At 39.8% G+C, this 25,010-nt stretch overlaps 1 protein-coding gene across 1 annotated transcript; it reads left to right on the top strand.

Moving 5' to 3' along the window:
* Positions 1-4,885: 4,885 nt before the first annotated feature.
* Positions 4,886-24,267, top strand: LOC107221486 (ras guanine nucleotide exchange factor R-like). Its single transcript, XM_015660489.2, has 4 exons — positions 4,886-5,129; positions 19,032-19,090; positions 19,348-19,415; positions 19,791-24,267. The coding sequence occupies exons 2-4, from the start codon at positions 19,066-19,068 to the stop codon at positions 23,493-23,495; spliced, it is 3,798 nt and encodes a 1,265-aa protein (XP_015515975.2). The 5' UTR covers positions 4,886-5,129; positions 19,032-19,065; the 3' UTR covers positions 23,496-24,267.
* Positions 24,268-25,010: the final 743 nt, after the last annotated feature.

The following is a 25,010-nucleotide window of genomic DNA, read 5'->3' as shown; positions in this document are numbered from 1 at the left end:
CAAAATGTTGAGTGTCCAAATACGGAGCAGTGAAAGAATAGAAAGGTCGGATCATAGAATGCTGAATTGTAGAATCGTCAGAATTACTCTCGATAATTAAAAATTGTATGCAGATTCTGGATTTAGCCGTTCTATGTTTTGATATATCCATATTTTGTCATTCTGCATTTCGACTTTCTATATTTACAATTTACTATTCTTGAACTTTCAAAATTTTTAAATTTAATTAATCATGTTTTCGCGTGTATGAAGATTCGATATTCCGGTCCTTCTATCAATCGACATTTCTACTTTCTACCCCCACCCTGCAAATCGACCTCCAGATTTTTGCCACCAGTTTCGTTCCGAAGTCCGTTGAAACAAAGACTCCGCGGACCGTTTGTGATTTGCTCAATATCCAAACGACGTAATTTCTCAGCCGGTTTTACCGCCGTCCGCGATGTTGAAGAAGAGACAAATGACCATCGGCGTACCGAGGAGTTTCTGCGTCCTGGAATGTAATAAGAACTCGCATCCATCAAGCCGGCATAAGTAAGAAGACGTGAACTGGAACGATTTGAAATTCTCAACTCTTCCTGATCCCATCTCTAATATTCCCAGCAGCTCGAAGATCTCAAATCTCTGCTCGGCATTACGCTTCCTAGACGCGATAAAAAGTTACGATTTTTCATCCCGTCTGTTTAATGGATTGAAAAAAGTACACGGACATCGTTGAGCTGTGAGGCACAAAAATGGCTTTACGAATATTTTACCGACAATGCAACGAATCAGGTTTATATTTATGCTAATGTTGCGCTCACTTTTTTTTCAACCACTTTGCGACCCTCCGAAGAATCTTACCATTCGAATTTTCCAACGATCTTATTTATTTTCTTACGCTCTCGTCATCGTTGGCTTCGATTTCACGATTGCTGATTAAGAATCTTGACAAAAATTAACGACGCAATCGTCATCGCACAATTTCTCGCTTCAATTTCGAATGGGGGAAAATCGAAAGGAAATCGGGAACAGGTTCGACCGGGTTTTAATCCCGAGAAATTTCTGGGTCTGAGGCAGAGTTTCCTGTCCAGTACGTGACGGTCGGCGTCTCGGTGGGTTATTTCATTGTCATGATCAACCATGGCGGCGTTTCGGTCACGTAGAAAAAGGTGAGAGTCCCCTGACTAGGCAAAGTCGACTTACGTACAGCGCCGAAAATGAGCCTTCGGTCAGCGATGACTTTGAGCAAAAGGAGACGAAGGCACGATTCGAACGTTGACGGATCAAGGCGACGATCGAGGTTAGTGTAGACGAGGTCCTGCGTCGTCTTTTGGAGAATTTCGAGAAAAACGGAAGGAGATTCACCCGATCGACGTAACATACTCGTCGTAACGCTGACAGCTCTATGCTGCTAGCGCTATTCGAGACTTGAGATATGGAAATACGATCAGAGTCCTAGGAACGCGGTCTGCTTAAAGATATTAAGGTAGTAGGAGCAGCGACTCGTGTGTCTTGGCTTGCTTTTAAACTTTCCATGACACCGATATTATTCCCGAAGCCACTTCGACAGCCCCGTTTTGTATCGCGCGTTCGTTTATACGCGTATGATCTTAATCCTCTTCGCGTTTCTGTCGCTGTAACGTAATTATGCAATTATGCATATTCGCAAAACTGTGCAGTTGCGCACTTAGATATTCGACGTTCGATGACGATGCGATCGTTACTCGGATTCGATCATTTATTTATCGCTTGGCACTGGTACTGATATGTAGCACACACGGTACAAAGTAAATATATATATATATTTTGGGGTGAGCCAAAAAAACTAACCCATCGAATCTATGGTCTTAAAGGAGCCTATTTACTGAGAAAAAAATTCTTCCGCTTGGATAAATTTTTAGCTCAATTTTAAAAGGTGTCGCTTTCCACTTGAAATTTCCCATTTAAATAACACGCGAAAAAAATTTTTTAATCAAAAATGCTGTAGCTATCGAACCGTTTATGTTTAATAAAAATTTCCAAACATATTCTTGCTGGGCATTAAATTCTCTGAAGAAAAAACCCCGACTTCATTTTCTAGACCCAGAAAAAAGAGGGTTTCGTTAAAGAATGGACTTAAAAACTAGCTTATTACTAAAATGAATTTATTTAAAATAAGCTTATTTAACCCGTTATCTTTTCGCAAATAACAAACATCACAGAAAAAATAAAATGTGCTGTTTCAATTGATTCGAAAGAAAAATTTTCCGGACAATATTTTATAACTCATTACTAGTTCAAAACCAATTTGTAGTAGGCACCCATTAGAATTTTAAGAGACAGAGTTGAAATTGTCTTCGATATGCTCGTAGAGAAATTTGTTTGCTTGTTTTTTCTTTCAAGTATACAGTCTTAGTTTGATGACGTAGGAAGTACGGAGCGTAAGTCAATCACCGCTTGAGCTACATATTCGTATAAGATATGTATAATAAACCCTCTCTCTTTGAAAATAACATCCGGAAATTGTTTTGAAAAATCCTGTGACATGGGAAAAAAATACAATCTAATGAAATCTGCGATCCGTTAATTTTATCAAGTTTCTTTCTTGACCTAGAACTTAAGGTCTCGTTTTTTTTTTCGGTAAGGAAACATCGACCGGAAAATTTTCTCGACTTGTGACGCGGTGTTTCTATGTACAACAATAGACGTGCCGCCGAGTTTAGAAGAAAGTTTAAACAGCCAACTATCAAGCGAACTAATTAATTAGCTAGTGTAACTTAGGGTGAAAAGAAGATAAAAATCAGCTATTAGCTATAATTAAATTGTTGGATTATTTTCTCCCGTTTTTTCCTTTTTTTTCTTCAGCGAACGTTATAATCTAACAGAGTGAAGCAATTATAAACAATTGGATTTATCGTACTTTACATGGTAGAACAATCGTAATAAAGCAACCATGGAAGAAATGGAGAGCAAAAAGAATTGTCCTCAAATAAGTTGATGTTGCCCGTTCGGGCGTGGAGTTTACGATGATCAGTTTTTTCGAATTTTTTTTACCCTCAATCTGTTTGTTCTATGCTGAGATTTTCTTTACCGTTTTTGTCCGTACAAAATCGCTGCTGGATTCGTCCACCTCGATCGCTGGACAAAACGAAGCGACCAAATATCCGCAATCAACTTTTCTATCCGAAGGTATAATTTCCGGTTTGAGAATTGACCCAATTATCTGCTCCACATGTTGCGATAAACTGCAGACTACATTTGATAGCGTATTTAATGTAGAAACGTGCGCAGGCGCATGTAACGAGTGAAAAGAAATTCAAGATATGCGTACAGTTTGTTTGAAAAGGAAATTTTACACACGGTGTAGGAAAAATTAATGAAAAACAAGAACGAACGACGAATGTGGGCAGATAAATGAAATTTAAAACTAAGACGTAACTAAAAACGCAAGGCGAGAAAAAAAACTGGCTCGAAAAAAAATTCGAGAAATTATTTTCCACTTTCCTTTCTTAATTAATTCCGTTCGCGGAGTGAAAAATTTACCTCTTCACCTTATCATACAAGCTTTATTATGGTCAACCATAAAATAACGTGATCTCTACAACTGGATTTGAATTCTACATGTGATAATCTATTCATCATATTACAATTAGTCACAGAAACGGGAAATAAAAAATGAAAGATCATATACACGCGTAGATTGACAAAAGGTTTTTTACGATTCTCAGGTATAAACAATTCATAGTGATAAATTATCGTAGTGTCTTTTTCGATAATGTCACGTACTCCGCAGTTTTGAACGAGCATTATTTACCACGACGGACATTCAAACTTTATTCCTATTTCGTTTCTGTTCTTTTTTTCCAAACACTATACGTGCAGAATTAATTAGAACTTTTTTCACGAACTCACAATAATTAGCGGAACCTCACTTTCCGTTGCCCTTAAAAAGTGAAACTTGAAACTCTAACAAGCGCAGAGCGAAGGCAAAACTAATTACGTCACACCTTCCGGACACTTTTTCGATCCAACGATCTCTGACCCTTAAAAAAATCAACGTCGAAGTAAAGAAATCCTTGTGCGCGGTTAGAAAAAAAAAATGTCCCGGCAGGTCCGCTAAAATTTTTCGGCTCGATTTAACCATTTTTCAACGTAATTTCAAATGAAAAACTACCAAGTTCAAATTAAGTGTTGATGTGACAATTTAAATATTAAATTTTGAATAATGTGTCTCATATTCACTAACAGAAACGTGACAAATAATTGAAAATTAAAGCTGACCTGCTGGGACATTATATTTAGTTAAATTTTTATAACAGTGTGAAATACCGCAAAATATACGTATTCCGTTCTTACGCTGAGAAAAATTTCATTTGTCACAACAGCTAGAAGACTAATTTTCATTTTTTACCTAGAACTATATTTTTCGTTTGTAATAAAAAATGAAAATAGATAAGGACTGAGCGGTAACCGGAACTAAAAATTTCTCTAACAATGTGCGATACAACAAAGTACGAATAAAGTTATACGAACAAAACTAGGTAAGAACAAAAAGTTAAATCAAACGCGGGAAAAGAAAATTACAATAGCCAATAAAAACTCTCTTTCAACGACCATTATTTACGCAGAATTTCGTAAGCCGGGTTCTTTTGCATCCCGATGTAAGTAGACCACGAGGCATTAAGAGTGAAGATTTGAATCCGACATGGGATCGTATACAAAGTGAAAAAGTATAAACGCGTGGAAATTCTTTCCTTGCCGGATTGTCGGCAAGACAAGTCGAGGCATGGTTAGCAGAGTGGCGTGCCTACTTTCTTCTGGATTCTCTAGGTTGATATGGGGGGGGGGGCAGAGAGGCGGGAGTAAAGAGTTCCGAAGTAAAGGGAGGCCGTTAAGAAACCTCGGACAACCGGACACAGTTCTGAACGAACGGCTGCCCGCAGCTCGACTATAAACCAAACACAAAATTCGATACGTATAAGAAAAAAAGATTATTCGCCAAAGTGCCCGCGGTTGAATTTTTCAAATCATCGACGCGTTTCCGGTGACGAAAAAAAATAGAAAAAGTTTTATACAAGAGCTGCTGTTGGGTGACAGATATTGTTATTGAGTGCGGATCGTTTTTATTTTTCGTATCACAGTGCCGCAAGAAATTGTTTTCCGGTGAAAAAGTGAGTAAACTAATTACCAGTTTCACAGAATTCACATTCTTCCGACAACGATACGTTTTCGGAATTATGTTATCATTCGATGAGAACGATTGCTTTCTCCGTGTTATTGGAAATTACGAATAAGCGACTGACTGGTGAATTTTTTCCGAGCTTCAATGAGATTGTAAAACAGACATTCACATTCGAATCGTTCCTATTTTTACGCGCGAATTGTATAACGGAGAAACCGCACGTCCTTGACATTGCAGAGAAATCGTTTGGGTAGATCAAGATCGGTATTAAATGAATTAAACGAATAACGTTTGGTTGGGTAATAAGTAGCAACAACTTCTCGGTGACCGCGGCAGATAAAAAAATTAAGACAATAACAAAACAGTAAATTAAACGAAACGTGGAATTCGACGCGACTTGAGTCTACTGCATGTAATATTTTTGGTCAATTTCATCTCACTGTCGTTTTCTTCGACGTTATTTATCCACCTTGAAATTTTCAAGCCCAGTATCGAATTGCGATGAAGTGTAAAAAACAAAGCTTGATGAAAAAGAGAAACGATCTCGTTTCAAACGAATCGCTGCAATTTGTTATAACTGACACAGAATCGCTGCACGGTTAAGTTTAATCAGCGCGGATGGAGACTCTACTTCTTCTCCATTATTATTATTATTACTACAATTGAAGAGGGGGATAAAAAAAAAAAATTAAATAAACAAAATTCAAAGCTACAAATAACTATTCAGCTAAGAAAAGATAGTTTTTCACCGTCTTTTACCTTTTTCATGTTTGGTTGTAGACACTTGCAGACTGTTTTAATTCTCCTCTATTATTGTTATAATTATTATTATTATTATTATCATTATAATTGAAGAGGTAAATTAAAAGAAATAACAAAAAAAAATAAATAAATTCAAAGTTATAAATAACTACTCAGCGAAGAGAAGACAATTTTTGCACCATATTTTATCTTTTTAATGTTTGATTGTAGACACTTGAAGACCTTTTTAATTCTCCTTTTCAATTCTTCGATAAGCATTCGTTTATATGTATAAGCATGGCGGCAAACGATGCGAGATGACAAATTTGTCGTTGCCGTGACGAAAAAATTGACAAAAAAAAAAGAAAAGAAAAGAAAAGAAACGAAGAGAAAAGAAATTGGTAAGAAAACGTGAAAACTGTGACACTTCTGTAGGTATATATTGTATATACGTGCGAAGGCTGCAGACGACGGTCAACCTAGATGAGCATAGAAATGAGAAAAGTATACTTCCGGTACGTAAATTCAAACTCTTTCCTTTTAAACACGTGCAGTAACGCCGGTTGTGATAACTTTTACGCACGTTCTTACGCTGGCGAATGCAGATAAACGCAGAACGGTGACAGTGGCATGATTCATTCTACATGTTTTACACGCACAGATAACGCGGCAAGGTGTGAACCGTCTGTGTGTGTGTGTGTGTGAAAAATAAACTAGGATACACGTACTCCGTATACAGACGCGATAAATGTGTAACGTACGAGACGGAATAATCGGCTCGCGAAAACGGCCATCGGTCCCATATTTATGGCCCGTAATAAGTAAAACTTTCAAATTAACTTCTCACCTTACGACAGAAGAGCTTAGAAAGTCCGATGTAACTACGAGCATGCTTGAAGCGGTGCACTTCCTGTTCTCGAATAATATAAATACCGAATAGTAATCAGCGCACGAATTATAATCGATCGATGCAAAAATCTGATCCAAATTTTCTCGTTTCAATGCGCGATTTTCTGACGGTTCGAAAAGGAGGGGGGAAAAAATTTTCAACGATACATCGAATTCAGATTTGCAGAAAAATCTTGTAAACAAGACGGAAATAATTTCGAACACGGTCTTCCGCCTTTCGCTTATCGAAAGTAAAACACAAGCAATTTTCTGAACGATCGTCCAAAACCGATTTCCTCCAACTGTTGAATCATTTTACTTTTTTTCTGGAATAAAAAAAAATTCATACTTTTACGTTGTTATTTATCATATTTTATTTTATACGAAACCTTGCCGATCGGAGTTATGAAAAATCGGAAAGCGCAAATACCGATCGAAAACTTGTCGCGCCGTTCGATTCCGTTCGCTTATCGTATCGAGTCTCTGTGATCAAAAGGAGGGCTGTCAGCCGTATAACCTGTTACCTCTTACTTGTTACCTGTTACCTGTTCTCAGCTCCAATTTACCGCACTAATTAACTCTCTCACTCGCGCGACTCGAACAGATATATTCAACCTGCTCCCGCAACGGCGGTAGATACATAAATGCGCACTTCACCGGATTTTCTAGAAGCTCGCAGCGAGAATCTAAGCGATTGAAACTCCGCTTTGACGGAGGAAAATTGTCGAGAGGAATGAAATTTTATCATTTTAAAATTCTGCAAAAAGCAACGTCGCGAAAATATCGATTTTACACATTTTTAGAAATGCGAAATTCTAATCCGAAGAGACAAACCTGCGAAATCTTTCACGATAAATAAAGGAATATCTGAAGAGGAGAGTTAAAAAAAGCTCCAACTGCAATTATAAAATCAAAATTCTAAACGATGAATAACTATGCAGCGAAGAAAACAAAAAACAGTTTTTTTTTTTTTTTTTATTGCCATTACATTAAAAATTTCTCTCCGTGTTCAATTCCCCTGTGCAATTGTTGTCTGAAAACCGATCTTTCGATGGAACCTAGTGTGTAATATGCATATATTATAAGGTGAGCGAGATATCCACGTGGTGCAGTTTCACTCGCGTGTTGAGAATATTAATGATCATTTATGCAGTTAAACGAGCTGACGTTCATTGTTGGCTAGAGTTGTAACGGTGGAGGATGCAAAATAGGGCATCCAAAGTCGAGTTTCCCCGGCCCGAAGCCGAACTTTCATGAGGAAAGAGAGCCTTCAATTTTCTTTTCTCTTCTTCTCCTTTCCTTTCCTTTCTTTTCCCATTCTTTCGTCATTTTTAAAATCCTCAAACACATTCGACGTCAACTTTCGACGAGTATACCGAATTCCAATTGTCAGCTGTACGAGGAGGTTTCACAATCCGCCAACTTCTGCTTTTATACTCACCGAACGAGCATGGCAAGACCATCGATAAATCTAGCCCGGTTTTGAAACTGATTCCATTGTTCGAGGTCTCGAAACTGCGAGAATCTTAATTCAAATCGCCTAAATCCACGGACCGGGTATCCGGCGTTGAATTCTTCTTGTATTCTCGAAAAAAAAAAAAAAAAAAAAAAAAAAAAAAAAAAAAAAAAAAAAAAAAAAAAAAACAACCCACTTCACTCGAAATAATTACGCTCACTCGATCGGAATATCCATTTTTTTTTTCTCTCCCTTTTCCCCATCTTCAAGTGACTATAAACTTTTTCCTCTTGGACTGTAAGTTTGCTTATTCAAACAAGGTTGTTTTTTTCGTTTCTTTCAATCTATCTAAGATCTAGTTCGTTAATTATTAAAAAATTGGTGAAAATATTCTTCTCCTGCCCGGATATTTCTCCGCGGGTTATTTACTCGGCATTAATTATCATAGAAGCTGCACTTGCGCCAGAAGAAACTTGTGTCAGCGGTCCAGTGGCGAGTAAACCTAATTATATTCATACGTACCAACCGCCTACCTATTTTCCATATTCCGCTGCGCTAAAGCTTGAGAAATTAATTGATTTCACCGGGCATTCGATTACGGTACTTCCTTCTTAGTTTACTTGGCGCGCGGGTAATTCAGAAACAGTTATAGAGGAACTCTATCGAGGCTTCGTTACCGCTGCAAAGCCGAAAGAACGGTTTTCAGATTGCAGAATCCATCGAGCGTCTATCAGCCAACGAAACTTGAACCTCTGAGTCGGAAAATTTCGAAAACCGGTATCCCGGATGGCATACGTTATCCGTGAAGTTGGTTTTTTGAGTAGAGTTTTAAAATTTTTTAGAGTACTAAAAGCGAGAGTATTTTAATGTACTTTGTACGCGGGTACGTTCGTTTTTTTTTTTTTTTTGTCTTACAACTTTCACAGATACCTTCTGATCTAATCGTTTCGCTGCGATAAAATGATATTCGATCGATATGAAAGATACTTAATTACAGTGTATAATTAGCGATCGAGAGATCAATAAAATACGAATTTCACAGGTGAAAGGGAAAAGAGCAAATCGCGTGGTGATTTTTTCACCGAAAGAAATCGTTACGGGGTCAATGCTGCAATTGCAGTTGTATTTCTTTCTTACATGCATATAATGCGTGTCGTAAAAAGTCAGTTTCAACAGGTTTACAAGCGAAATCTTTGTGAATCGAGAAATTTTGTACCGAATATTCGTACCTAGATTGTGCCACGTTTATTTAACAAATCACGTAGGTACGTGAAATCGATATGAAATCGTTTCTTTTTTTACCCCTTTACCAAAAACTATTTCCATTCGATTCTATCGTCACTTTAACCGGATTTTTTTTATCTAAACTCTTACACCGTCCTGCAAAAATTATCGACAAAAAAAAAAACATTGTATGAAATTTTCTCTCACTCTTCTTTCGTTTGAGCGATAAAAGAAAAAGCTAAGCTCGCAGTCGTAGTTGAAAAAGATGGCGCGAGATTAGAAATTTTCTATTGCAATATTCTGGAAGTGAAGCGGAAACTTTTCGCAATTTAATACAACGTTTCGCGAGCCAAGGAGCCGAGGTTCAGGCGACCCGACTGCAAACCCTAAAAATTATACGCCGGCTATAAAGTTTTATACCGCAGCAGGGATATTTCGCGACGGGTTTTACAATATGGTTGCAGATTGCGGCAAAATCCGGACCAACGCTGCTGCCACCTTTTCCACTCCCGCAATTTTCCAGTTTACGCCCCTTGCGGTAGATCCGCGAGTATAATTTCAGCCTTTGAACCGTGCGAGATGCATCGCTGCCGGGTTTTAATACGAGGCAATACCGGGTTTCGAATCCGATGCGATTCGTGCAGAGAGAGAGAGAGAGAAAGAAAAAAGTAAATGAATAAAAAAAAAAAAAAATACAAAAAAAATTTACCGCCGTGTTTATTTTACTTTATATTTCGATAAATGTTTTATTTTTCATTATGGCCCGGGGATTTTAATTGGCGAAATTTTAAATGAAATTTTACGTACCTCGGACGATTTACTTTCCCAACCGTCGAATGCTAAAATTTCCCTCGGTTTTACTTTACACCTTTCTACATACAGTACGAATTACCGATATGTTTGATGAAAAATTCTGACAGTTGATAATTTGAAGTATTTTCGTTTTGTTTTCTGTCCGAAGGGCATTTTTCTTGCACGTTAAAATCCGTTTGCACGAATATACGAATTGTTGCGTGTAGAGACGCACGTATCTCGTTACAACCGACGGTTGTTGAACTCAATTTTTAATACTCACAGTGATTGGAAAAGTAAACCAGCAGAAGAGAAGCGAATTATTATCGATGCCGTTTTTATACTTTCCATGGCAAATTTCAATCGAAATATAAGATTTACTAATTTCGAAAGAATATTACCGAACAAAATGTGTGAACGAATTTCTGCGAAATTTGGCGACTATGTTTAGCAAACCTCGCTTCGAACCAAAGTAAATTCCTTTATTTTTTTTATTTTTTATCGTTCTAAAATTATTCAACTTCTTTTTTACCCGGCATGTAATTACGACGGGAATATTTCCACCGTGAATTTACACCGGGACGTGAAATCGGACATGAAAAGACTTTTAGGGAAGGAAAAATAACGTTCTTTCATTCAACGAGCCGAATGGATTTCTCATAATTTTCCTACCCGACGTTGACGCGCGCGAATGAAAAATTTTCGATTTTCTCCAACAACTCGGCGAGTCAGCCTGCCCGAAGCCACCTTTATTCTATACAGTATCGAGGAATGGGTGCGGAACAAATTTATTCCGGAGTTATGGGTGTACCTACGTCAGGTGAATTATAACACGAAGCCTTGGGAACGTCGTTCGCAATTCAATTGGAAAATTATTAACTCGTGCAATATGCGGGATGTACAAAATATGGAGAAAAAAGAAAAAAGAAAAAAAAAAAAAAACAAACGCATTCGTTTCGCCCGAAATTTAAATAATTAACGCAGCCACGTGTGGTTAATTACAATGCAAAAGACGCTGATTTATATTGCCAATTTCACAGCACGTACGCCTCGCGTAAATTATGTACCAAAATTATTTCCCCCTCGCAATGTTTGTATTATGTATAATCATAAATAATCGGCTAAGGTCGTTGACTTTTTTCATTCTTGTAAAAAGTAAATTCTATCCAACTGAGATTCTCATTTTATTTATCGTGGAAATATGCTGATTGCTGATTCTTTGGACGTGTTTTTTTTTTATTTTTGCGAAATGAAATTTCGATTCCGGAGTTAAACAACGGCGTGCGCTGAGAAAAGTTTCATTTGTTACAGTAACTAGAAAAATTCGGTAAAACAAGTATCGTTAAAAAAAACGTTTGAATATTGTTGGAATTACGAAAAACGAGGTACATGTAAATATTTTGCGCTATCGTCGATACTTTTTTGCTAATTGCAACGCAAAATCAGTTTGCGAGGTTTACTCTGCCGTTTTAGTTAAACGAGACTTTAACGTCAATTCATTGTTGCACGAGCATTAAATTTTCGCAATAGTTGCAAGAAAATCTAGCAACAGTGATCGTGATGAGAAAGAATAGTAACGGATACTAGACTTTCCGGTAACAGCTATAAAACTAATTTTCATATTCTACCTAGAAGTATATTTTTCGATTATGGTTAAGAAATGAAAATATTTGAGGACTGAGCGGTAACCGAAACTAAAAATTTCTCTCGGCGTACTAAAGCGAGGGTTTGAGGTGTTTGTTTTTCATTTAATTCTGCGTTCCTCCTAATTCCCAGGGATACGAATCTCAGATTTTAATCAACCGCGGCGTGCCTCCGTGTGTATTTAATTGCTCGGGGTTTCGCTAATTAGCCCAAATAAGCATCGACAAGCGGATAGACCGAGAGATTAGTCAGACATTGTGACACGGGTAACTCTTCTGACGTAACGCGAAAATACCCGGCATGCACGCGAAACCAGCGAGATGTTGCTCAAGCCGCATTACGCGTGTAACTCGAGTGAAATAATTGTATGCAGAACGCGGTAACAAAGATGCAGATACGTAATTCTAAAGTTCGATGTCCCGACACAAAGATCGGAGATAGTCTCGGGCAGGAAATTCGCCTTGGAGAATCTGCGTGCGGGCAAACTAACGAAAATCTACACTTTCATGCCTCTTTGAAGTTCCGATTCATGGCCATCTTTCTCATTTCAGAAACTCGTAGGATTCGGTAAAATCGAAGGTGTTCAAGGCGAGAAAATTAGTCCCAGATATTACTTTTCGTACAGCGATACAGTGTTTTTTGCAATGTTCAAAATCCATTTATATTTATTTGCATTACAAATATTCAGACTCGTTTTGAAAAGGACCATTTTTTGAATTCACAAAAACTGTACTTTCTTTTACAAATATTTCAAAACCGGGCCCGTGATGGATAAATTTTTTTCTATTTTTCGTAGCACTTGCAATTCCGTTGATCAGCTGAAACATTGATTAAACGGTTTGAAAGTTCACAAAAAAAAAAATTCTCAACACTTTTATTTTTTACTTGGAACATTTTTAGAACGGTTTCATTGTCAACTTCATAAAAAAAAATTGGACGGTTAGAAAAAAATGTAGACCAAAGTCGCTCCGCAATGGAACCGGTCTAGAAATGTTCTAAGTGAAAAATAGAAGATTTGAGAATTGTTCGAGAATTTTCAGACAGTTCAAACAACGATTCATCTGACCAAAAAATCGAAAGTGAGAATTGAAAGTCTGAAGTTTTTTGACTATTTAAAAAAAAGGTCCTTTTCAAAATCACTTCAATTATTTATAAATAATTGAGCAGTTAAGTAAAAAATCTGAAAAAATTCAGTGTACTTTTTCAGTGTTGGGAGAATTGGAAAAAAAATCTTAACAACATCAGAATCTGTGAGGGTCAAACATTGGAACGCCCCATTTACCTCAACCGTAACGCAATTCTTCTGTACTAAAATTTTTATGCTCATTGCACTTTTACGGTGAAATAATATGAGGTATAATTATAATCAGCAAACTGTAGGCACGCGTGATTATTTATTTTTTTTTATTAAAAAATGCCGCTCGCTCTCAACTCTGATGATGAGTAAAATCGAGGCCTCCAGTATTACGCCAGAGGCGGTTTGTAGGGCATATTTTACGGGCGTGTAACAGACGGGCGTGATGAAAAAGCGAATGACCGAATAAATAAATCAGCGAATAAGTAAAATTCATATTAATAATGGACACAAGCGAGTGCGGTGGAGTATTTAATATAAAACTCAGCGGGCAAGACGCGTTGCGAACAATTAACCATCCCCACCCTCATCACAGCCTAGTTATACCTAAAACTAATTCCTTTACTTTCCCTTTATTAACGATTTTATATGCTACGAAGCACCGCGGCTTCTGCACGCTCCGCATAAAAAGTGAACATTTATACTTGTATATACGTAGCGACATACACACACACATGTATATATATATATTGGACACTTGTGTCCAATTAGGAAATTCCTCACTTGTTAAATTGCTGCAAATTATCGCACGCGTGCATTTAGCATTTTGATCTACGATTTTCATCACGGAAAATTGAAAGTCTTTTATAAATGTGTCAAGAAATATTAATTTCATATTCCTTTAAAAGTTTACGATGGATTTAAGGACGAACCACCATCGAAGAGTAGAACAAGTGTTGTAATGTTTAATTCACCGTATCCGACTCGAGTTCTCGATGCAATTAAGAGAAAAAAATAAAAAAAAAACACCCTCAAGAACATCTCTGATAGTGAATCCAACGAGCGGTTATTGCCAAATACGCTTTTAATTATGTTCGGTAAATGCGTGAATTATTAATAACACGACATCGGCAGCGTGGATAAAAGGCGTGCAATTCAAAATCATCGTTTCTAAATTTTATACGCTCGCGTTGTTACTTTTTTCTTTTTTTTTTTTTTTCGTTCGGCACGAAATCCGATATCTCAAGGATTGCAATAATAATCGAGATACTTCGTAACTATCAATTAGAGATATAAGTATACAAAGTTCGTATTTATATGTCCTAAGAAGACGAAAAAAATAAAAGTAATAAAATAACGAGGCGTAAATTAAGATAAATACAGAGAGAAGCAAACGCGATTTGAGAATGAATTTACCTTCAAATGCGAAATTCGATCTTTCGAAGGTAATTATCGACTATCGATGAGTGCTTATAATGCGATGGCACTTCGTTTTTATCACCGACAATTTTCATTCAACGTACACGTATGTGTATACGCTCGACTTTGTGGAATTTTTGATATATTCAAGCCTTGAATCGCACCGCGGTTGTTAATTGCACGAGATAGTAAGTATGGCCCCGATTTCTAAATCACTAATTCTATCTGCAGCACTCGATCGTCCATACCGCGCATTTCAATTGACAATATATAGAACGACGTACGAAATTGATGTCGATTCGATTTCAAATCCGTGATGAGTAAGCACGAGCCGGGCTTTTTCAGCTTAGGGCCTTTTACAATGTGCCCACGTGTACCTACTTGATATATTTATACAGCATCGCGAAAGTTGTCGTTTTTTTTTTCAACAAGTTCTACTGGTCATTTTTTGTCACCTTATCCTCATATTCGTCGATATCTTGCACGGAAACCTCAGAATTACAGAAATTCTATCGGCGTTGTAACTGATTGACTGTAAAATTTTTAAAACGTATGAATTTCCGAAAACGCCATATTCCGAATTCTTTCGGAACGGCAAAGTTTCGAATAGTCCGAAATCCGAGAGCTCAAAGTTTCGGCAGGGGAAAATTCTGAAAGTCCGAAAATGAGAAAACTTAAGAGCGGAAACCTCGAAATTCCGAATTATCGAAGATTTTCAGTACTGTGGATTTCTGGCTTGGTGAAATTTTACCACTTTGATCTTTCTTTGTACTGGATTTTTCATATTTTTAGGTTCGGAATTCTGGTTATTCCGATTTTCGCTTTTTCTGATTTTTTTTCACCCACTCGTTGGGTAAACTTCGCTGAAAACTACTTTAATATTAGGAATTTTACTCTATCGAAACTTGATTTTTCGGAATTTTGCTCTATCAAAACTTTACATTTCGGAACTTTTCTCTATCATAACTTGAATTTTCGGAATCTTGGATTTCGGAACTTTCCTACCATTCGAAACTTTGTTGTTTCTCCAAAGTTTCATTTCCTTACATCAAGTTCCGCCATCAAATAATTTGGAATTAAGCGCCTTCGAAGCTTTTCAAATTTGGAATTTCAACCCCGCCCCGATCGGAAGAAGACTTTTTTATCCGAAGGTACCTGCAACACGTTCTTGACAAATACGGCATGTGCGGTTTGAAGAAAATCCGTTTCTTTATGCCCGGGCAATGTTTGTACGTAATGCACCGATTACAATGGCAGAAGGAGAGCAACCCTCGTCTCAATTATACCGGCAGATTCATAAAACAAATTATATACCGTGGGCAATGTAAACCGAGTACACGGAGATAATATTCTCTATCATAGATGTGCGTGAGAGCGAAGAAAGTCCTGCGAGCAGCAGACACGAAGAGATTGCGCAATTCTCGTTACGTAAATTTCATTCTATTCCTCGTATTATACACGCGTCACTCCACAAATTAAGGGACTCGCTTAAATTCCACGCAGCATATATGACGAAATTTTTCACGCACGCGTTTTCACGTTTCACTCGGTGAAAAATATTTCACTCCCAAGTTGTAACTTCGCTGCTGCAGTGTGTGCGATATTGTATAAACTGTGCAGTGGAGTTGAACGTTTATTTTTATTTTTTTTTTTTTACGTCACCGGGAAAGTCAAATTAGACGATCTGTCAACTTCTCTTTAAAATTTAAGCAGTTTCGCGTACAAATTTATAAGGAAGAACATGACAAGTGAACAAGTGAATTGAAATATGGAAAAGTAAGAAGAAAAAAAAGGTAAATTGCACCAATTCGGAAAATGTTCAGAGTTAAAATTGCAATATTTTATATCGTTCAATTGGGTATGTATAATATATTGTTGCGAGAGAGAATTCTTCGGTTTATTAAATCGTTCCACCTTGCACACGGTAATTTAAATCATTATATTGTATTATACAGTACTAGCATGCAGCCGATTTGGTGAAATTTCTCAACTCTGAAAGGCGGATGCCTCAAGTTTTGATCGGGATTGCATTTGAATTAGGTTCAGGATTTAAAATTCAGGGGTGAAAAACCGCGAAGCATCGATCATCCGTGTCAAATGTAAGATAGAGAAGAACGGAGACACAGGTTACTGATAATTGTACTAAAAATTTCACACGAATATAAACATCATTCGGTTTCGGTTAATCGATAGCCGATGGCCATAGTCCGTTTATTCGCCTGGATACGTCGTAGCGGTCGATAAAAAATTAATTGCCAATTAGCATTGACCGAATCGCGTCGCGTGCTGGATTAGGAAAGCGAAAGGCGAAGACTGTCGGGGGCAATCAGAGCTTGACCGTACTTGTATTCTTCTCTTCTATAAGGTATTTTATACACCGCAGCAGGTGAACTTCTTGAAATACAAGCGTGCGTAATTCGTCTTTTTTTCTTTCTTTCTTATTTTACAAACTATACACGCAGATATATTTTAAAATCAGCAGTATACTATCTTCGTTCGAATTACGGGCAACAATGAATTGACGTTAAAGCCTTGTTTAACTAAAAAAGTAGAGTAAAGCGAACAAACTGATTCTGCGTTGTAATTAGCAAAAAGGGATCGACGATAGCGCAAAATGGTTACGCGTACCTCGTTTTTCGTAATTCTAACAATATTCAAACAGTTTTTTTCAACGATACCTGTTTTACTGAATTTTTCTAGTTACTACAACAAATGAAATTTTTCTCGGTGTATAACATAAATACTGTGATACAATTTGGCCACAATTACGCTTACTTTCTGCGATAAAAAAAAAGTATGGTCGGCTTTATAGGTCACTGTGTCGAATAATTGAAGTCAGATCTTGGACACGGTAATCACAGCAGTAACACGAACAACCGATGATCGAAACCGCGATGAATGGCAATTTTGATGCTTTAAAATATTCGATGAACCGCGATCACCGGTATTAGAAAATCGCATTATATTTTCTACGCTTGGAATGTGAATTTTCAAACGTTCCATTTCTCGTTGTTATTAATTTCTTTCACACAACTTAGGCCTCGAGTTCCTCCGAATTTTCGCCGCAAATTTTCAATTTAACAATCAACGCAGCCAAGGTGAATCGACGTGGTTTATGATCGCAATGATTTTCCAAGCGTCGTGTAGCCGGAGTTGCCACGCCTCCAACAGACTGTGAAGGATGCAAATTACCACGTGTTTATAAGCACGAGGTCTTGTTTAATTAAGAATTAAGGACGAATATGCGTGTTGCAGAAATTTATTTCGATCAGTGTCGTTTGAAGAGAATGGCGAGAGTTGTGGATAAAAATTTACGTTCATCGCGAATGTGCGAAAATCTCGTTAAAGCGACAAATTGAATTATCCTCGAACAACAGATGTTGAATTTATAATTCTGACGATCACGCAACGCGTTTGCAAGTTTGCGAAATTGATTTCCATCTGCGAAGAAAACTTTACACGGTGAAAACTGTGCTACTTTTAATAACGCGTTGTATCTGTACAGAAGTATTCAAGGGATATTTAGCATTTTACTTGAAAGCTTGTGTAGTGCGATTTCAAAGAGAGAACCGAGCATTTTTATAATTACTCCGTATATTCGTCATGTCTTTATTACAGTAAAATGAAGTCGCCGTCGCCGATTCGGATATTGGTAATATAAAAATTTGCTCAGCAAATTTAACGAATAAATAACATTGAATCTATCTTTGCAAAAATGACGTAAAAGCGAAGAACGAGAAACGTAACAGGATTTAAAATTCTCTCAAGTATATTGCAATAATATACCTACACGGGTAAAAACGCTTCGCCGCAGAATATAATAAGCGGAAGTGCACAAAGGCTGATAAATTTTAAGTGAAAAGGATCGGGATCAAGGCCAACAAGAGTTCTAGATTCTCCACAGCGATGAGTCGAACCGCGGCTGCGCCAAGATTAAACATCTCCAAAATACCTAAAGCGGTATAAAAAAATAGCTAAACCGGATCGAGATCCTAAGCTTGTTAAACCAGTTTAACCCGCATTGTAAATAAACCTCTTTGTCCGAATAAATTGAGACTCGCTGATCAGATCCGAAGATAAAATAAATCTCTTACACGGCGATGATTGTCGATAAATGATTAATACCTGACAAAAATATTTAGCCGGCATATCGATGCATTTAATTGAGATAGAGAGATTCCGCTGAATGCTGCTTCATTATTTATTTATATTTTTTTTTCTATTCTATTCTCTACCATTTTTCAAGCCATAGACAATAGCGTGGTAATCAATTTGCTGATGCTGTCCAACAGATATCGGTTTCACGCTCTCTCGGCTCACTGGTCAAATTATTAATCCTCTGGCTGCGTATAATATTATTATTATTATTATTATTATTATTATTATTGTTGTTGTTGTTGTTGTTGTTATTATTATTTACGGACGGTCCAAATAATCGTATAGACATACGTATATCGACCGGAATTCAAATAACTGAAACTTGCAGTCGCATGGCTGAATTAGTTTTTTAATTAATTATTATGTGCAATGAATACGAGTTGGTCTGATAACATTTGGATTATGAGTATATGTATACGCGTACCGTGTTCTGTAGAAATTTTCACTCACACCTCGTTTCTTTTTTTTTTTTTTTTTGTGACACTGTTTTTCAGGACTGACCCGTAAATGTTGCCGTGACACTTCAGGATGTTTCTCGCACGAGTTTTCTTTGGTGAGTTTAATATATGATCCAGTGATTCCCAACCGTCGAGCATATTTGCAAGTAGCTTCGGTCTATTCGTGATCTTTCATGAAGTTTTTAAGCAAATGGTGAAGTTCTCGATTGAGTGCAAAGTCGATAACAAGTAAGATTTGAAACTTGTAAGTAAATTGACGTTCCATTCAGTCCTGAACCTTCGAATACATTCAACGACGATTCGAGTATCCAAAGTAAACAACCAATGTCATTAATATTTTATTGGATTTTAGGTGCATTGACGACATGGAGCGCAATCCAAGCGATCACAGTACCGATCGATCGAACCGATGTCCAGCTTGTGAGTATCGATGTAATCCATGTTACACCGTAAGAAAATTGTGGTGTTGAAATCGGCAATCACTGGCTGATGTGGGCTACTGGACGTAACAATTTTTGTAGTCCATTTGGAAATTCAACAGTAAATGAACAAACTCCAAAAAAGTACATCCACAGTATAGTAACACAGTGAGTTTAGCAGGGTTGCTCATTCACTGGTGGCACTTTTTAAGCATTAATTCGCTCATGCATTAACACAGAGTGATAGACCGATGGTGTTGGATGTGGACCAAATTTTAAAGTCCGTACATAAGTCCAGACCCAATTTTCCTTACGGTGCAGCGTAAAGTCGTGAATTAAGGTGCGCGGCCAGAATTGATCGTTGTTAAAATTTCAGTCCCCGACGCGATCTTCGATGATCGCAAACGGATGGCGTCCACTAACGGGATACGATAACATCGGAACAAACGTGTCACCGTCGAGTGGACTCGAAAGAAACTCGGCGCATCGTCCGGTGCTGGGTAAGCTTCAGGATCACTCACAGTCCTCGTCGTCTTCGTTGGACAAGTACAAGCAGCAAGCGAACGGCCTGAACGTGCAGGACTACATCCCCCCCAGTATCCTTGGAAGCTTCAGCGTCTTCGGCCACGCGGCAACGAAGGCGAGGACGAAGCCGAAGGAGCACAGTGGCCATTCTACTTCGGGAACGACGCACTATTCGTTCCTGGTACCGCCGCCGAGGGACGCGTACCGTTTCGAAGTGCAGGACCCGCACCGAAAGGCCATCCTTCGGGACAACGAGGCCTTCCTGCGTCAGCCGACGTTCGTCTCGCAGATTCACCAGGACGCGAACAGCTCGCCGTTCTTCTCCAAGGGTTCGGGATTCGCTGCAACATCGACGACCCATTCGCCAGGGTTCCCGAAGAGCCGACCGTTCCTCGTCAGCGGTTTGAGCTCGGGATTCGGTGTGCAGCAGAACGTCCACCCCCAGCGACAGTTCGAGGCCCAGAAAGCCTCCAACACCAAGTCGTACCTCCAACCTCCTGGTCTCGAGAGTCCGCATGGATTCGGTGTGGAGAACAAGAACTCGGAGACTGGCTTCAACCGGTTCCACACGCAGCCGCACAGCGGCCAGATCCTGAACAGTGGCACCGGGAACTTCTTTAGTCAGGTTGACCACCCTCCACCCTTCAAGAGCAGCTACGAAAGGGACCCATCTTTTCTGGTGCACGAAAGCCACGAGATCAGCTACGTGACTCCGTCGTCGATATTCGGGAACAACTTCCGGCCCTCGCTTCCGTACGACAATCTGGTACCACCGAACCTCTTCTCATCGACAACCGCGCCGAAGATCGAGTCGAACAAGTTCGCCGGTTCGCAGCAGTCCAGCCTCAGGAACGAGCATTACAAGCAGTTCGAGCAGAGCAACAGCCCTCAGGAGTCACTCATCAAGGCTCAGGGACTCTCCCACGGACTTCAGGCCGGCACTTACTTCATCCAGGGCGAACAGTCGAGGCCTGCGGCTTCTTGGCCGCAGCAGAAGTCCAAGTTCACAACGGAGATAAACGAGGTGTTACCCAGAAAGAATCCACCTGCTAAGTTCAGGCCCGAAACCGTGAGGCCCAACGCCGTGTTCGGATTGCAGTCCGAGCCGGATCAGGTTATCTTTATCCGACCGAGCATCCAGACGCAGTTTGAAAACCCTGTAACTTCGGGCCAGCCACCGCAGACGACGTCCTCACAGCCGGACTACGAGACTCCGGAGAGCATCTCGCTGAAGCATTTCAACGAGCAGCAGTTCCTGCTTCAGCAGCAGCTGGTCCAGCAGGATAGGCAGAGGTTCCAAGAGGCGGAGCTCCAGCGACAGCGTAAACAGGAAGAGGAAGAGGCCGCGGCGAGGAAGCGGGAGGAGGAGATCCGGCTGCAGATCGAAGAGCAGGAGAAGGCGGCCGAGAGGAAGAAGCTCGCTGAGGAGGAACAGCGTCGACAAGAGGAACGCGAACGCCAAGAGATCCAGGAGCAGACCGAGCTGCGGAAACAGCTGGAGGAGCGGGAACGATCCAGACAGCAGTTCGAACGCGAAAAGCAGGCGCAGCTCGAGGAGCAGAAGCGGATTCAGGAGCAGCAGTTCAACCTCGAGCAAGAAGCATACAACCGACCGGTATCGGTTCAGGACCAAGTCGCGTTCCAAGAGGTGAGCCAACACTCCAAGGAGAACTTCGAGACCACCGTGGAACCTGACCAACCGCAGACCCAGGTCGAGCCGGAAGTCAGACCCTACAGGCCGAAGTTCCCGCAACGAGGATCATCGACCAGGAGACGCAGGCCGATGACCCCGGCGACTTACGTCGCTCAGGCTACCGAGGCGTCCCTTCAGGAGGTCGTTGAAACAGCAACGCAGCAGTCGTCGGTTCAGTCAATCGCGGAACCGGAAGTGGTCACAACCCAGACCGCCGTCACTCTACGACCGAGGATTCGACGGCCTGGACAAACCCTGAGGAGACGACGCCCCGTAACGACAACGACGACAACGCCGACCTCACCACAGCAGGAAACCGCTTCGAGTTACGTCCGAGAGTCGGAACCTTCCAGGCACCAGACATTTGAAACTGAATTTTCGAAGCGGAGGAGGGGTAGGCCGACTCAGACCACGACGACGATCGAGGAAGCCGTAACCGAGCGGCACTTCATCAGAAGACGACCCACTGGTCACAGGCAGAGAGTGAATCCCGGGGAGCCGTTCGAGGCTGAGGTAGTGACGGAAATAGTACGCCCGACGAGGATCATCTACAAGGACACGACCGAGTGGGAAAACTATCCTGAGAGCTTCAAGAAGAAGGACTCGCAGGAAATAGACACCTCCTCTTTACCTTCGCGCGACATTGGCGCCCAGGACATGGAAGAGGAGGCCACCGAGGATGCGGGTCAGGTGTTCGAATTTTCTACCGAGGCTTTCGCGACCACCGAGGGAGTCACCCAGACGCGACACGACGTCGAGACCATCGTTCCGATCGAGAAGCTGTTCGAGAAGCCGGCCGAAGAGAACCACGTTGAGCCTGCCACCACTTTCGAAGACGTCGTCGAAGAGCCGGCGACCACGACCACGACCACAACCACCACAACTACGACCACCACCACAACCGAGGCGCCCACCACGACCACGGAATCGACCACGACGGCGAAACAGTCGCACAGGATCCGACCACTTAAGTACGGAAATTCGACGCGGCCGCGTTTTAGCATCAAGGACTACAGGAGCAGGCTCGATTACAAGAACAGACTGTCCCAGCTATCGACGACCGAAGCTACGCCCGGGAGACGCCGAGTCAGTACCGAGAGACCGGATCCAGAGTCGACCGTTCGACACAACAAGTACAACTCCAGGGTCGGCTACAAACCGACGACCTCGACGACACCCACGACGAGTCTCGAAGGCGTTGACGAAGAGCCAACTACCGTTACGGAGCGGACGAACCGTTTCACGCCGAAGCGAAAGCTCAACGCGAGTCTTTACCGCAGCAGGATCAGCGGCAGCTTGAGCTTCGGCAAGTCTGGGCTCGAAGACGGTCGGCAGAGCACGACGAGACCGGAGAACATCTACTCATCGGCGATCCGACGAGCCAGGCCGACATTCGGAGTCAGGAATCAGCCGGAAGAGACGACGGAAATGACAGCCGAGGAGACGAGCTTCTACGCATCCATGACGACCAGGCAGCCGCAGGAGGCGGCGATCAACGAGGTTATGGTGAAGGAAGAGGAAGAGGAAGAGAAGGTGGAGGAGGAAGAGAAGGTAGAGGTTACGGATCCAACGCCGACAAGGAGGATGCAGGAAGAAAATGAGCGACCCGATGCCGAAAACGAACCGGGTTCCACCGTTCCCACGTCCACCGAAGGCAGCCGCGACGCCGAGGACGCTTTCATATCGCAGCGCATTGCCAACTTGACGAGCTCGGCGTCCGAGCTTCACGAGCCCGGGAGATTCAAAGCGGTATCGCCGGCAACCGAGAGCAGAGTCATCAGTCCGCAATTCGCCATCGCTACCGACGAGCCGACGCTTCCGATTGAGGCTTTTTTTGAGGTTTTGAACAAGAAGGATGAATAGAGTGATTTTTCTAAGAGCTATAACAATAAGTTGAAAATCAGAGCGTTGGTGGATTCATTCATCGCGGATTGAATGTTGAAATAAAAAATTTAAAACACTGCAGTACCTTGTCCGATATTCTGTAATACTGAGTTCGATGTGAAACTTAGCAGTATGATATTCTTGATATATGTACGCGTCGTTGCACATTATTGGCAATATAATTAATTATTTTATGTAAATGTATAGTTTTACGTACGTATTGTATTGGATTAATTATTTCAAGCAAGCGAATATTTTACCACAATCCGATTTAGTCTTAATCAGAATATTTATTTGCCTACACAGTATAATATTACGCATACCTGTAAAAGTTTATTATCACCGCGCTAATTTCAAAATTTATATCAGACGAAAAAAGTTGACCCGATGAACCGAATGAACTTTTTCGTTGAGGTTGAATGAGCGCAATAGTTTACACAATTGTAATTACGTTTATACGTAATATATTATGTTATGTATAATAATTATATATGTATATATATATATACACATTATGATATATCGATGTATTTAATCCTGCATTGAAGTATTTTTTAAAAGTATTACCATTTTACGTACCTAATAATGTTACTTATTTATGAAAAGAAGTATCACGTTCGTTTACATACATGTCTGAATATATTATACATGTATATTTACTAGACTGGGCCGGAAAAAAAAGAAGAATTTTTTTTTTAATGGTACTGTAAAAACATTGTTCATGACGACAAATAAAAATTATCCTGAAAGTTTGAGCCCTTAATATTAATATTAAGGGGTGTATCGTTACAGCTATTGATTTTTTAACAGTTACCGCATTTTTTTACCCAAAATCCGTCAATTGTCAATCTGAAAAATTTTATCGATCCATATTTTTGAAGGAAATTAAATTTCCTACAAAAAAGCTCACTTACTAAATTGACGTAGATCGAGCCGTTTCTTTGTAATCGTGCCTTAAACATTGATTTGTTTTTTCAAATTTTTGTTTGAATTTTTGATTTTTGTAATTACCAGAAAAATCAATATTTTCATAGATCAAACAATTATTTTTGTGGGAAATTTGATGCTCTACAAAAAAGGTCTCTTAACATTTTTCATGAATTTCACTCCTTTAAAAGTTATTCGACATTGAAATTGTATTCAAAAGTAATTTCAATGTTGAATAACTTTTAAAGGATTATAATTTTTATTTGTCGTCATAAACAATGTTTTTACAGTACCATTCAAAAAAAATTCTTCGTTTTTTTTGGCCCAGTCTAATATTTACGTATGTATAAGTACACATACCTTAACGCCGATGATACAATATTATAGAGAAATTTTGTAATTTTTTGTAAATACGATTTATTAAATTAATAAAAATGAAATACGTACCAATAAGTGCAGCATAACTTTAGAATTATCTTTGTCGATTAGATTCTCCCGATTTTCAGCAGTTTTCACTGACCACCAGTTTTCCCCCACGTCATAAGTTCGGTAAGATTTATATTTTAT

This window comes from Neodiprion lecontei, chromosome 5, assembly GCF_021901455.1.
Source record: "Neodiprion lecontei isolate iyNeoLeco1 chromosome 5, iyNeoLeco1.1, whole genome shotgun sequence".
Lineage (NCBI taxonomy): Eukaryota > Metazoa > Arthropoda > Insecta > Hymenoptera > Diprionidae > Neodiprion > Neodiprion lecontei.
The sequence above is the reverse complement of the archived record's forward strand: the minus strand, read 5'-3'. Positions and strand labels throughout refer to the sequence as shown.

Coding starts and splice junctions, on each gene's coding strand:
- LOC107221486 (XM_015660489.2), top strand. CDS start 19,066: ATGTTTCTCGCACGAGTTTTCTTTG. Junction 19,091..19,347: donor TCTCGCACGAGTTTTCTTTG/GTGAGTTTAATA, acceptor ATTGGATTTTAG/GTGCATTGACGACATGGAGC. Junction 19,416..19,790: donor ATCGAACCGATGTCCAGCTT/GTGAGTATCGAT, acceptor TTAAAATTTCAG/TCCCCGACGCGATCTTCGAT.